This window comes from Coregonus lavaretus, assembly GCF_964263955.1.
Source record: "Coregonus lavaretus genome assembly, chromosome: 11".
NCBI lineage: Eukaryota > Metazoa > Chordata > Actinopteri > Salmoniformes > Salmonidae > Coregonus > Coregonus lavaretus.
In genome coordinates this window covers 19359346-19374055 of record NC_139998.1, presented here as the reverse complement: position 1 = coordinate 19374055, position 14710 = coordinate 19359346, and the positions used below count along the sequence as shown (strand labels likewise).

General features: G+C 47.7%; 1 protein-coding gene across 1 annotated transcript in view; it reads right to left on the bottom strand.

Annotated features, from left to right (window-relative positions):
- The window catches only part of LOC311137724 (vesicular glutamate transporter 3), a gene marked incomplete at its 5' end in the record, with an annotated part of 48631 nt that overhangs the window by 14482 nt on the left and 19439 nt on the right, over nucleotides 1-14710 (bottom strand). Inside the window, one exon of the mRNA XM_084172285.1 lies at nucleotides 1836-1954. Within this exon, the coding sequence (XP_084028411.1) occupies nucleotides 1836-1954 (119 nt within the window). The remainder of the gene's footprint in view (nucleotides 1-1835; nucleotides 1955-14710) is intronic.

Below are 14710 nucleotides of genomic sequence, written 5' to 3'. Positions count from 1 at the left end.
TTGACGTAGAAGTGTTCAGAAACATATTACATTCTTATTTACAATAAAAGTGACTCCAAAATGACACAATACATTATTTACCATTCATTTCTATTGGGCACAACATAATCTGAAACACAACCAAAACAAACTGCAAATGCATTCAACAAGTTTGTAGAGTCACAAGCGAATATGGGACCAAATACTAAACTTTTGACTACATTTAAAACACTAATGTGAATTTGTCCAAATACTTATGGGTAAATCTATTTGAATTCAATCACTTTTTGACAGCACCCGTTTTGATTTGAAAGAAACCTTCCATACATACAGTATTTGCCCATTGTATAAGTGCTCAGAAAGTTGCTTTTTGGTCCTGAAAGCAAAACAATTCAAGAGATAAAAGTGCTCAAAGTTTGCCCCTTTTGATCAAATACTTATGTCATGCAATAAAATGCAAATTAATTACTTAAAAATCATACAATGTGATTTTCTGGATTTTTGTTTTAGATTCCGTCTCTCACAGTTGAAGTGTACCTATGATAAAAATTACAGACCTCTACATGCTTTGTAAGTAGGAAAACCTGCAAAATCGGCAGTATATCAAATAATTGTTCTCCCCACTGTATGTATGAAAACACCCTCAGATAAAAGGTGACATTCTGTACTGTCGCTTCATATAAAACATTGGATCTCAAATCCAAAATGCTGGCGATATAGAGCCAAATGAAAAGTTTTTGCTTCACTGTCCAAATAAATACGCAGGAGTGTATGATACAGTAACAGCTACATAGAAAATTATAAAATCTTGAAAGACACTTGAAATACAACAACCATGTCAACAACAACCCACCACAGTTACTGTCATGGCCTGTACCGCTGTAGATCTAAACGTTATAAGCAGTCACAGGGTTAAAAAAATGTGAGCACCCAAGACTACCTCCATTGATTCAACACCAATCATCAATGTTCCTGAACTAGTCAGTCCCTCCCAGGTCTCCCCTAGCCTCGACTCCAGATGTTCTAGATTTAGGAGAATATGGTGTGATCTCTGGCACTGCAAGACTAGGTCTCCCCTTCTGACAGCTCAAAATGACCAATCCAACATAACAATATGACAGATGTAATATATCTGCCTTTGAGGGACAGAGATCCCATATGATTCTGCTTCATCCCCATTGCTCCCCCTTTCTTCCTTCCACCCCTCCCCTTTTCCAAAACAGAGTGTAAGTGACACTTGTAATATTCCAGTGGCTGGCGTCTCAGGGAGAAATCAGAGGCAGGATCTTTCATTATTAACTCTGTCAGTGGCGTGTCCTCTTTTCCTGGGAAGATTTTATTACAGGACTACTATCAGCCCCATCAGAGCTGCACGCTCACCACACACACACACCGGACGGTGTCAACCCTTGCTGCTTTAACCATTACCTAACACACACACACACACACACACACACACACACACACAAACACTGCATGCCTTTTTCTCTTAGGCAACTGAAACCTTTCAGATATAGCTCTGACGCCACACACTGACTACCAATGCCAAATACCCCATATTTCTGTTCTAAACCTCACCACACACATTGACTGACTGCCTAGTTCAGACACCCAATGTGTATGTTCCTGCCCTTAGCACAGGTATCCATTCCAAACCACCGGTATCTATAGTCAATGATCTTGAGCCACCCCAGTCACCTATTTAACACTCTAGTCCACCCACAAACCAGTTCTATCAAAATACCTTATGAATATTTCTTGAATTTCCTGAGTGTTTCAGTATAGTATACAGTGTCCATATTAGGACAGCCCCAGAGTCACAAGGAGTGAGAGCATTAGCAGTGGGAAGGTCTCACCTGTTGGCGTCCAGCTTATTGGAGATGAAGCCTCCAGGGATCTGTGTGACGATGTAACCCCAGAAGAAGGAGCCATGGATCAGTCCCACAGTCTCTGGGTCCCAGTTGAATTGAGCTGGCTAGGGAAGATAGATATAGGGTCTTTAACTGGTTACGAGTTATTTCACATAATAAGTGTTTGTGTGTGTGTGTGTGTGTGTGTGTGTCGGGGGTTATTATGTTGTTAGACTTTGGAAATAGAACCAGAGGACTGTTTGGGTGATGCTGCTGTCCTTCAGAACAACACTTGAACTTTCCCATCCAAATATCAGCTGTTGAATAACTATTTTCATACCATAGGCCCATTTATTTACCGTTTGATATGAAAGCGGTGTTCGGGACTGACAAACAATGTTACACTCATGAGGAAACAGTTAGTTTGATTCACTCAATGAATGTTTCCTTAGTTTAGAGTCTGTGTGTCTCCGAAATGTGTGATGCACTCCTAACATTCTGTCTTGTGTCCGGACTTTTCGGTGACAATGCTATCAGTGCGCGCCTGAGCGTTCACAAGTTTATTCATGGCCTTCCCGCATTTGGTCAAGCCACTGAGTGCGCACACGCATTATTCTCAAATCAAATGTTATTGGTCACATACACATATTTAGCAGATGTTATTGCGGGTGTAGCGAAATGCTTATGTTCCTAGCCAGGGGCGGTGTGTTCAATAGGGCGATATGGGCGACGCACTGCCAAACGGGAAAAGGAAGGGATTTTTTTTCTAATCAATTATATCACGGCAACAGTAGTTATCAGTGTTGTAATCTAGACGTCTGATCTGCCACAGTGCCACACTGCCACTAAATGTCCAATCAGGCTAAAGTCGTGCTTCAAATGGCTCCCCCCCCTTTTGGGGCGATTTCAGTCAGGTTGAAAATCGCCCAGAAGTCTGTCATAGACTCCCATGTAAAATCTATTTTTTTCAAATTTCAGAGCTTTCAATACAATCTCTATGGGTGTCTGAGGGCTTGCACTTACGTGCTTTCGTCATACGTAACGTAACCATGAACGTAACTAAGAAAAGAGCGAGTAGCAGCCTCAATCAATTCACTACTACTATCAAAATGGCTAGGCTTCAGTGCAACTCGATTGTGTCTTTGAAAGAAGTTCCTTTTTGTCGGCGAACAAATGAAGATAAATTGGCAACGAAACAATTAGGACCTCCCAGACCAAATTTAATAATTCAACAGGTTTCTACTAAAGGCGGAAAGTCCTACACCCGAGGATTTTCCAAAAATTGGTACGAACGAAAAAATAACATTGCCACTCAACTGGATGAGGGATACAGGCTAGCTGTCCGCCGCCACAACGATGAGGTTAGTGTTGATAATCACAAGTTTACTGGAGAACTGAGACCAAGTAGAGACTTTGGACAGGGTGGATATGGTATAATAAAGGCAGTTTATTCAGAGGTAAAGATATCTGGAATCGCGTGCACGGACCCGTTCGTCAAACTCTTAGGGAGCTATACATTAAGCCCCATTACTTACCATATCAGATAAGAGAAATTGCTGCAGCTACATATATTTTACATCCTGGCCCTACATAGTTCACTATTTGCATCACTTACCAAAATATTACATGTGGTCATATATGCTTGGAAAGTGGAGATGCCATAGAACGTCAAAAAAGTAAACATTGCTGGAGACACATTGCCGTTTTGGAGAAGACATCGCGTTTGCTAGCGAAGAGATTTGTTGTGGCAAATGAACTTGGGCTGGGAATTGCCAGGAACCTCACGATAAGATATATGCATTGCGAGTCTCATGATTCTATACGTATTGCGATTCGATACTGTGATTTTATTGCGCACCATATGTCTGTTGCAGAGGGATCAGAAAGCCATGAGAACGAGTTTTGATCAGTCATGGAAATAAAAGTGCTGAAAACAAATTGGCTCCCAATGTGAAAAGATTGAGAACAAGCTATGAAGGAACAATAATGGTGTTTTGGTGCAGGTACAGCCAACTAGCGCTAAAATATTGCGATATTGTCAATACAGTATATCGTAAAGTATCACTATGTAACTCGATTTCTTTCACTCCAATCCCTCAAATTAACGGTAAATAACTGAATTGTTTGCCCCACATTTAGCTAAGATGATTAGCTAGCCAGCTAAAATGTTTTATTTAGTTAGCAGTCGCATCTACAATAGTTTACTGTCAATAACATGTCTCCAAAAATGACGTGGTGTCTCCAATTGTGTTGACATTTTACAATTGCGATGCGCATCCATGAGTATCCACTTTCTGTAGCTCAGCTGGTAGAGCACGGCGCTTGTAACGCCAAGGTAGTGGGTTCGATCCCCGGGACCACCCATACACAAAAATGTATGCACGCATGACTGTAAGTCGCTTTGGATAAAAGCGTCTGCTAAATGGCATATTATTATTATTATTATTATTATCTGAAGAGAGCCCCGAAACATTGTGTGCAGACATTTTATGCAATAAATGAAGTAGGTTGAATCTAGTAGTTCTGATCTTCTGATTGGTCCTGATGAGTTGGGCGAGGTCCCCTCCAGGCTACTGTCACTGTTGCATTGGCTCTGAGTCGGGTTCTCTGTCTTCAAATGTTCAGCCTAAGAGAGGGGATTTTTGTGTGTGTGTGTGTGTGTGTGTGTTTAACAGTGATGATGTGTGTGTGTGTGTGTGTGTGTGTGTGTGTGTGTTTAACAGTGATGATGTGTGTGTGTGTGTGTTTGTGTGTGTGTGTGTGTGTGTCCTCAGAGCAAGAACTCGTGAGTTGGAAGAACTGAGAGGCCTATGGCGTGGGTGTTGTCCTTGGCCACCTGCTGACAAGGCTGACAAGATAGGACCCTTTTGTCCATTGTTATTGGATAGGAACAGAACTTATAACCAGCTCCTGACCTAAATAGATCTTAGCACAACATTTTACTCAACATATCATATTCCATATTCACTATAACAAATATATTTACTACGACATTAGCAAGAACCGCCACATCCTCAGCCGGCTAATCCAGTGTGTGAAGTTTTGCGGAGTGTTTGAGTTAGCTTTGCGAGGCAAAGATGAAACTGAGGGCTCCACCAACCCTGGTAAGCCAACACTTTTGAGATCAGTCAATAAATGCTTCTGGTATTGACTTATATGCTGCCCCTGTCTTCATGTTGTTGCTGGACATATCTTTTTTAAAATGTGTGTAGGTCACCTAAATCATCAGAAAAATTGCCCCCCCTGAGAATTTTTTCAGGAGCCGCCACTGTTCCTAGCTCCAACAGTGCAGGAGTATCTAACAATAAACAAAATGACACACATCTCATAGTAAAAGAATGGAATTGAGAAATATATAAATATTAGGACAAGCAATGTTGGAGTGGCATTGACTAGAATACAGTATATACATATGAAATGAGTAAAACATTATGTAAACATTATTAAAGTGACCAGTGATTCCATGTTTATGTACATAGGGCAGCAGCCTCTAAGGTGCAGGGTTGAGTAACCGGGTGGTAGCCGGCTAGTGACAGTGACTAAGTTCAGGGCAGGGTACTGGGTGGAGGCCGGCTAGTGATATTCTTCTACTGTTTATCTACCGGTAATAAGGTTCCTGCATGAACATGAAAGTTTATATTTTGACCAGATAACCACGTAGGATTTTGGCGAAATTGCTATTACATTTTAACCCAGTTGGGTGCGGCAGAGGCATCATGCCAACAGGGGGCACATACCCCCTCAGATTTGTCCTGTAAAAACATTATAATAATACTAATACATACACACATATATATATATATATACACACACACACACACACACACTACCTGTAATGAATACTCAGGGAGAAAAAGGTGTAGATTCACACGTAGAGCGCGGCAGGTGTTTATTTAGGAATCGTGGTCACAGGCAGGCAATGGTCATACACAGTTAGGCAAACAGGCAGGTGAATCAAAACTAGGACTGAAGGCTATAACTGGTTCTCACAAATGAGCTAGGTAAAGGCTTAGTAGAGTCAAAACAAACAACACCTCACAAGGCACAAACAAAATGAACTGAACTAAATAAGGAGCTGATGAGACCAGGTGAGTAACTAAAACAGGTGAAATCAATGAACAAAAATGAACGACAGGGCTACGTTCAAGAACACAAGGTGATCTAAAAAATAAATACAGAACCTTACAGCACCCCCCCCCCCCTCCCCAAGGGAGGCTCCTGACGAACCAACGGCACCGAAGGGTGGAGCAGTGGCGGCCTCCTATCTCGGGGGCGAGGTCTGGCAGGCTGGTTCGACAAGGTCGTGGACTGACCCAACGTTCTGCATCGAGGCTGATGTCCAGTGGGTCTGTTCGGGGGTCGACCCCGAGGTCGGGGAGCGGGACGGATGCTTGAATCATCTCTGGGTCAAGGATGTCCTGGTCGGGGACCCAGGACCGGTCTTCAGGCCCATAACCTTCCCATTCCACTAGATAGTGGATGCGACCTCAGGCGTTTGGAATCAAGGACGGCCTGAATAGCGGAGGCAGGTTCCCCTCCGGCATCTAACGGTGGGGGCACACTGCGGGTTGAGACTGGAGGATGAAGAGGACTGTAGGTGACCGGTTTTAACAGAGACACATGGAAGGACGAGGAGATTTTATACTGACGGGGTAACTGGAGACGGTACGTGACAGGGTTGATGCGATGGGTTATCTTGAAGGGACCAATGAAGCGAGGACAGAACTTTTTGCAGGGGAGGCGGAGTCGGATGTCTCTGGTAGAGAGCCACACACGCTGTCCAGGGTGAAAGAATAGCGTAGGTCGGCGGCGTCTGTCAGCAAAGCATTTCTGGGTATTAGAGGCTTCCTGCAGATGCCGGTGAGTGGTCTCCCATACCCGCTCACTACGCCAAAACTAGTCTTCGACAGCTGGGACAGTACCAGGCTCCGCCTCCCAGGGAAACATGGGAGGTTGGTAACCAAGTACACACTGAAACGGAGTAAGGCGGAGGGATGAATGCATGAGTGAGTTCTGAGCGTATTCGGCCCAGGCCATATACCGACTCCAGTCGTGTGGAGAGGCAGAACATTGTTGGCGGAGGTACTTCCCTATTTCTTGGTTCAGGCGTTCCGTCTTCCCGTTGATCTGGGGATGGTACCCGGAGGAGAGGTTGAGGGCAACCCCCAGTCGGTCACAGAATGCTCGCCACACCCGGGAGACAAACTGGGGCCCACGGTCAGAGACGATGTCCTCCGGAATCCCATACAGACGGAACACCTGCTGGAACATACACTCAGCCAATTCCATGGTGTTAGGTAAATGAGGAAGAGGAAACAGACGACACATTTTTGAAAAACCGTCTACTATGACAAGGATGGTGGTGTTTCCAGAGGATTCAGGAAGGTCTGTGATGAAGTCAACAGCTATGTGGGACAAGGGTCTGTGAGGGATTGGAAAAGGCTGAAGCTTACCGGAAGGGAGATGATGAGGGCTTTTGGTTTGGGCGCAGACTGGACAGGAGAGTATGTAATCCCTTACGTCAGATGCCAGTGAGGACCACCAGAATTTACGGGCTAGAAGTTTGGTGGTTCGTGTAATGCCCGGATGTCCTGGCCCCAAGGACATGTAACAGCATTGCATCAGTTGGGGTCTAACAGCTGCTGGTACGTAACTCTTCCCAGTTGGTGTCTCAGGAGGAGCCGGGTCTGAGGTTAGGGTTTCTTGTACGGCAGAGTGAACCCCCCACTGTACCGGTCCCATAATGCAAGAGGAAGGAAGAATGGGTGTAGGGTCTGAGTTACGTACCAGCAGCTGACAGGAGAGAGCATCAGCTTTTACGTTTTTCTTTCCAGGGATGTAAGTAACATTAAAATGGAAGCGTGTGAAGAGAGCCCAGTGGGCTTGTCTGGAGTTTAACCTCTTGGCCCCTCTGATATATTCCAGATTACGATGATCTGTTAGGACGAGAAAGGGATGTTGTGCGCCCTCCAACCAGTGGTGCCACTCCTCGAGGGCCAGCTTGATGGCGAGGAGTTCTCTGTTCCCCACATCGTAATTCCCCTCAGCGGAGGATAACTTCCTGGAGAAGAAGGCACAGGGATGTGATTTTGGAGGTGTTTGCACCCGCTGAGAGAGTATGGCTCCTACTCCAACTTCGGAGGCATCCACCTCCAGGGTGAAAGGAAGGGTCGGATCAGGTTGGCGAAGGACAGGAGCTGAGGTGAAGAGGCGTTTCAAGGTGTTGAAAGCAGTCAGTGAGGTATCAGTCCATTGAAGGGTCCGGGTATTTTGGCTGGTAAGGGCAGTGAGGGGAGCGGCAGTAGAACTGAAGTTCCGAATGAACCGGTGATAGAAGTTGGAGAACCCAATGAAACGTTGGAGTTCCTTAACGGTGGTGGGTTTGGGCCAGTTACTGACGGTGGTGACTTTGTTCTCATCCATGCTGACCCCTCCAGGTGTCAGTACGAAACCGAGGAAGTTTACCGAGGTTACATGGAAGGTGCTCTTTTCAGTCTTCACAAAAAGGTTATGGTCAAGGAGCCGTTGAATAACTTTTTGTACATGCTGTATGTGTTCCTTCAGGGAGTGGGAGTAAATCAGGATGTCATCAATGTAGATGATGAGAAAGCGGTTGATCATATCCTGGAAAACCTTGTTCATAAAGGATTGGAAGACGGCGGGGGTGTTAGTAAGGCAATAGGGCATGACCAGGTATTCGTAGTGCCCTCGTGCGGTGATAAAGGCAGTCTTCCATTCGTCGCTTTCACGTATACGGACAAGGTTATATGCACTTCGCAGGTCGAGTTTTGTATAGATGTTGGCGCGGCCCACTTGTTCAAGGGTCGCTGGGATCAGAGGAAGAGGGAAACGGTTCTTGACCGTGACGTCATTCAGGGAACGGTAATCAATACATGGACGGAGACCACCGTCCTTTTTTCCAACGAAGAAGAAGCTGGACGCAGCCGGTGAAGAAGAAGGACGAATGAAACCGTTTGAGTGCTTCATCAATGTAGTTCTCCATTGCCTCAATTTTCCGGGATAGATAGGGGGTAAACACGGCCCTTCAGTGGGGACACTCCAGGGTGTAAGTCAATAGCACAGTCCCCTGGGCGATGTGGTGGCAGAGTGGAGGCCTTGATTTTGCTGAAGACATTGCTGTACTGGGCGTATTCAGATGGTATGGTGGGTGGCACTGCAGAGGCAGAGTCCTCAATGGTGGTGGCTCTGCAGGGTAGGCTGAGACAACTGGTGAAGCAGGTAGAAGACCAGGACAGTAGTTCACCTTGTCGCCACGAGATGGCAGGGTCGTGATGACAAAGCCAGGGGTGTCCGAGGTTGAGTGGCTGTTTGGGGGATGAGAGTTCCATGAGTTGAATGGTTTTGGTGTGGAAGACTCCAATCTGGAGGGTGACGCTCTGTGTCAGGTGCGTAATGAAGCCCGTGCCCAATGGCTGCCCGTCCAGGGTGTTAATCCTTAAGGGAGGGGTGACAGGTGTAAGATCAATGTCAAGGTCTTGTATTAGCTGGTGATCAATAAAATTACCTGCTGCTCCCGAATCTATCAAGCCCTCTACGTACTTAGTAACCCCCTTCACGGGAGAATTGCTTCTGGGAGATAAGAAATAGAAATAAGGACATGCCTATCTGCATGGCAGCGGAGGGACCCTTCTCATCTCTCCGTGGAGGGCGAACAGGGCAATGGCTGAGTAGATGGTCTTTTCCCCACAGTATAGGCAGAGCCCTTCTTGGATCCGCCTTTGACATTCGATACACGGGAGAGGAGCATGGCCCAACTGCATGGGCTCTGGAAGACTCGGACGGGATGACGGAATCATGGAAAAATAAGGTTTCGGGTTCCTGGGTAGCAGAGTTCTTCGGCGGTCGGCGATGAGGTGGTCAATGGAGATGGACATACGAATGTATTGATTTAAATCCTGAAGGTCACCTCTACAGACCAGCTCCGCCTGAAGTTCCCTGTTGAGCCCTCTTCGGTAGATGGTAAGTAAAGCAGCCTCACTCCATCCTCTCCCTGCAGCCATGGTGCGGAACTCGAGGGCATACTCGGCAGCTGAATTGCGTCCTTGTTGAAGTTCTATGAGGAGGTCTCCTATAGGACGACCGGAAGGAGAGGGATCGAATACCTATTTGAAGAGGTTATGGAAATGGGTCTCGGATCCGAGTTCTGTGCTGTTGGCAGTCCATATGGCGGTGGCCCAATCCAGGGCTTTGCCTGTGAGTAGAGACACGACAAAATCCACCCTGCTCTTGTCGGTGTGCGAAGTCAATGTATTTGCTGCATTGCATCAGAAATCCCTGACATTTCCCAGGTGAACCGTCATATTTTCCAGGCATGGATATGAATGAAGGAGTGCTATGGGTTACGATATCTGGCATCGGAGGAGTAGGGATAGGCTGGCGGAGAAGATGGCAGATTACCTCCATACGCTCCTCTTGCTGGGTTAGGCGCCGCTGTAGCTCCGCTGAATCCATTCCGTTTTTGGGGGAGGTATTCTGTAATGAATACTCAGGGAGAAAAAGGTGTAGATTCACGGGTAGAGCGAGGCAGGTGTTTATTTTGCCTTCGCAGAAGGCAGGAATCGTGGTCACAGGCAGGCAATAGTCATACACAGGTAGGCAAACAGGCAGGTGAATCAAAACTAGGACTGAAGGCTATAACTGGTTCTCACAAATGAGCTAGGAAAAGGCTTAGTAGAGTCAAAATGAACAATACCTCACAAGGCACAACCAAAATGAACTGAACTAAATAAGGAGCTGATGAGACCAGGTGAGTAACTAAAACAGGTGAAATCAATGAACAAAAATGAACGACAGGGCTACGTTCAAGAACACAAAGAAACAGGGCTACGTTCAAGAACACAAGGTGAACTAAGAAAATAAATACAGAACCTTACAGTACCAGTCAAAAGTTTGGACACATCTACTCATTCAAGGCTTTTACTATTTTCTACATTGTACAATAATAGTGAAGACAGAAATAACACATATAGAATCATGTAGTAACCAAAAAAGTGTTAAATTAATCAAAATATATTTATATTTGAGACTCTTCAAAGTAGCCTTGATAACAGCTTTACACACTCTTGGCATTCTCTCCAGGTAGTCACCTGGAATGCATTTCAATTAACAGGTGTGCCTTGTTAAAAGTTACTTTGTGGAATTTGTGACTGGTACTGTATATTTTTCTTCTTCTCTGAAATACTACTAGCCACTTACAGTGGAGATTTTAGCATGTAAATCTTGGTGGGGCAAACTCCCAAAATATTTTTTTGATGCACGCCAGCAAAGCCACTACACAACCTAACACTAAACAATACATGAATTGCACTATAACGGTGACCAACAGTGCCCACAAACTGTTAGGGCCTATATAAAGCTGTCCCAACAACAGAGCTTTCTTTTCAGCACCATGGAGTGAATCCTTACTACTGCTACACCTGGCTATCAGCGGAACCTTGTCTGGCAGCGAAACAGTTCATTCAGCCTTATTTACTGCCTTTTAAAAAACATAGCTGATATGGCTGACTTGCTTAAACAAATGTGGTTTCTACTGACAATTGAGATGTACAAAAGATGGCATAAGGGGACGACGAGTGGATAAGAGGCAATTTGTAATTTCGATTAAGATATTAATGAGCGAGCTATGACTGTCAGGAGGTCAGTGTGATGCGGTAGGACGAAGTCAGGCGCAGGACACAGAGCTAATCGAAAACGTACTTTACTCGTAGGTAACGTAAATAACATAACCTCCACGCAGGGAGGAACAAACCCGCTCACCAGACGACAACCAAACATGAACAAACATGCACAAAACACAGTGGGAGCCAGAGGGTTAAATAGGGAAGAAATCAATACATAATGAGAACCAGGTGTGAACAATAAAGACAAAACAAGTAGAACACAGAAACATAGATCGGTAGCCACTAGTACTCCAGCGACGACGAACGGCGAAGCCTGCCCAAGCAAGGAGGAGGAGCAGCCTCGGCTGAATTCGTGACAGTACCCCCCCCCCCCCCCCCCCCCCCCTCCCCCTTGACGCGAGGCTCCAGCCGTGCGTTGACACCGGCCTCGGGGACGGCCAGGAGGACGCGGCGCAGGGCGAGTCGGATGACGACGGTGGAAATCCCTCAACATGGAGGGATCGAAGATGTCCCTCCTAGTGACCCAGCACCGTTCCTCCGGACCGTACCCCTCCCACTCCACGAGATACTGCAGGCCCCCCACCCGACAACTCGAATCCAGGATGGAACGGACCGAGTACGCCGGTGCCCCCTCGATGTCCAGTGGGGGCGGAGGAACCTCCCGTACCTCAGACTCCTGGAGTGGACCAGATACCACCCGCCTGAGGAGAGACACATGGAATGAGGAGTTAATACGATACTCAGGAGGAAGCTGTAACCTATAACAAACCTTGTTCAATCTCCCAGCTTCAGGGCAGGCGAAGGGGCAGGTTTCGGGTCGAGAGCCAGACCCGGTCCCCCGGTGCATACACCGGAGCCTCACTGCGGTGGCGGTCGGTGCTCGCCTTTTGTCGCCTGAGCGCCAAAACCACTCCTCCACCGCAGGTGCCTCGATCTGGCTCTGATGCCAAGGTGCCAGGACCGCCTGATAACCTAACACACACTGAAATGGAGAAAGGTTAGTGGAGGAGTGGCGGAGGGAGTTTTGGGCCATCTCTGCCCAGGGGATAAAACCCGACCACTCCCCCGGCCGGTCCTGGCAATAGGACTGCAGAAACCTACACACATCCTGGTTCACTCTCTCCACCTGCCCATTACTCTCTGGGTGAAAACCTGAGGTTAGGCTGACCGAGATCCCCAGACGTTCCATGAACGCCTTCCAGACCCTTGAAGTGAACTGGGGACCCCGATCAGATACAATATCCTCAGGTACCCGTAGTGCCGGAAGACGTGTGTAAATAGGGCCTCCGCAGTCCGTAGGGCCGTAGGGAGACCGGGCATAGGAATGAGACGGCAGGACTTAGAAAACCGATCCACAACGACCAGGATCGTGGTGTTCCCTTGTGACGGGGGAAGGTCCGTAACAAAATCTACTGATAGGTGGGACCACGGCCGTTGTGGAACGGGTAGGGGTTGTAATTTCCCACTGGGCAGGTTTCTAGGTGCCTTACACTGAGCGCACACCGAGCAGGAGGAAACATAAACCCTCACGTCCTTGGCTAAAGTGGGCCACCAGTATTTCCCACTAAGACAGTGCACTGTCCGACCGATGCCAGGATGACCAGAGGAGGGTGACGTGTGAGCCCAATAGATCAATCGATCGCGGACCTCTAACGGCACGTACATACGACCCTCTGGACACTGGGGGTGGGAGTGGGCTCTGTACGTAATGCCACCAGACACGACGCCGGAAGTATGGGAGTGAGCTCAATGGACCTCTCCTCTGTGTCATACAGTCGGGACAGGGCGTCTGCCTTAGCGTTCTGGGAACCTGGTCTGTAAGAAAGGGTGAACACAAAACGAGTGAAAAACATGGCCCACCTTGCCTGGTGAGGGTTCAATCTCCTCGCCGCCCAGATGTACTCCAGATTGCGGTGGTCAATGAAAATGAGAAAAGGGTGTTTAGCCCCCTCAAGCCAATGACTCCACACTTTCAGAGCTTTAACCACAGCTAACAGCTCCCGGTCCCCCACATCATAGTTGCGCTCCGCCCGGCTGAGCTTCCTCGAAAAGAAAGCACAGGGGCGGAGTTTTGGTGGCGTACCCAAGCGCTGAGACAGTACAGCTCCTCTTCCTGCCTTGGATGCGTCCACCTCTACTGTGAATGCTAAGGAGGGATCCGGATGAGCCAGCACTGGAGCCGAGGTAAACAGGTCCTTCAGGTGACCAAACGCCCTGTCCGTGTCAGATGGTGATGTGTATGCGGCGAGTGAAGTCAGACGCAGGACACAGAGATTCAGGTAGACTACTTTACTAAATGTAAAGTGCAAAACAAACGCCTCCACAACTGGAGGGGAAAACACCATATACGTAATATGGAAAAATAGCAATGCCGAACATCGACTTAGACATACAACAATAACACACAAATAGCAAACGTGAGACAAGGGAAATTATAGGCTAAACAATCAAACATAATAGACAACAGGTGTACTACTCCAGACAAAACAAGACAAACACAGAAACATCGATCGGCGGTAGCTAGTACTCCGGGGACGACGAACGCCGAAGCCTGCCCGAGCAAGGAGGAGGAGCAGCCTCGGCAGAATCCGTGACAGTACCCCCCCTTGACGCGCGGCTCCAGCCGTGTTCTGACCCCGGCCTCGGGGACGGCCAGGAGGACGCGGAGCAGGGCGAGTTGGATGACTCCGGTGGAACTCCGTCAAGAGGGAGGGATCTAAGATGTCCCTCCTAGGTACCTAGCACCGTTCCTCCGGACCGTACCCCTCCCACTCCACGAGATACTGCAGACCCCCCATCCGACGTCTCGAATCCACGATGGACCGGACTGAGTATGCCGGAGCCCCCTCGATGTCCAGTGGGGGCGGAGGAGCCTCTCGTATCTCATTCTCCTGGAGTGGACCAGCTACCACCGGCCTGAGGAGAGACACATGGAACGAGGGGTTAATGCAGTCATCATACCTCGTTCAATCTCCTCAGGACTTTAAATGGCCCCACAAACCGCCGACCCAGCTTCCGGCAGGGCAGGCGAAGGGGCAGGTTTCGAGTCGAGAGCCAGACTCGATCTCCAGGTGCATAAACTGGACCCTCACTGCGGTGGTGATCGGCGCTCGCCTTATGCCTACGGATAGCCCGCTGCAGATGGACATGCGCAGCGTTCCATGTTTCCTTGAGCGCCGAAACCATTCATCCACCGCAGGAGCCTCGATCTGGCTCTGATGCCAGGGTGCCAGAACCGGC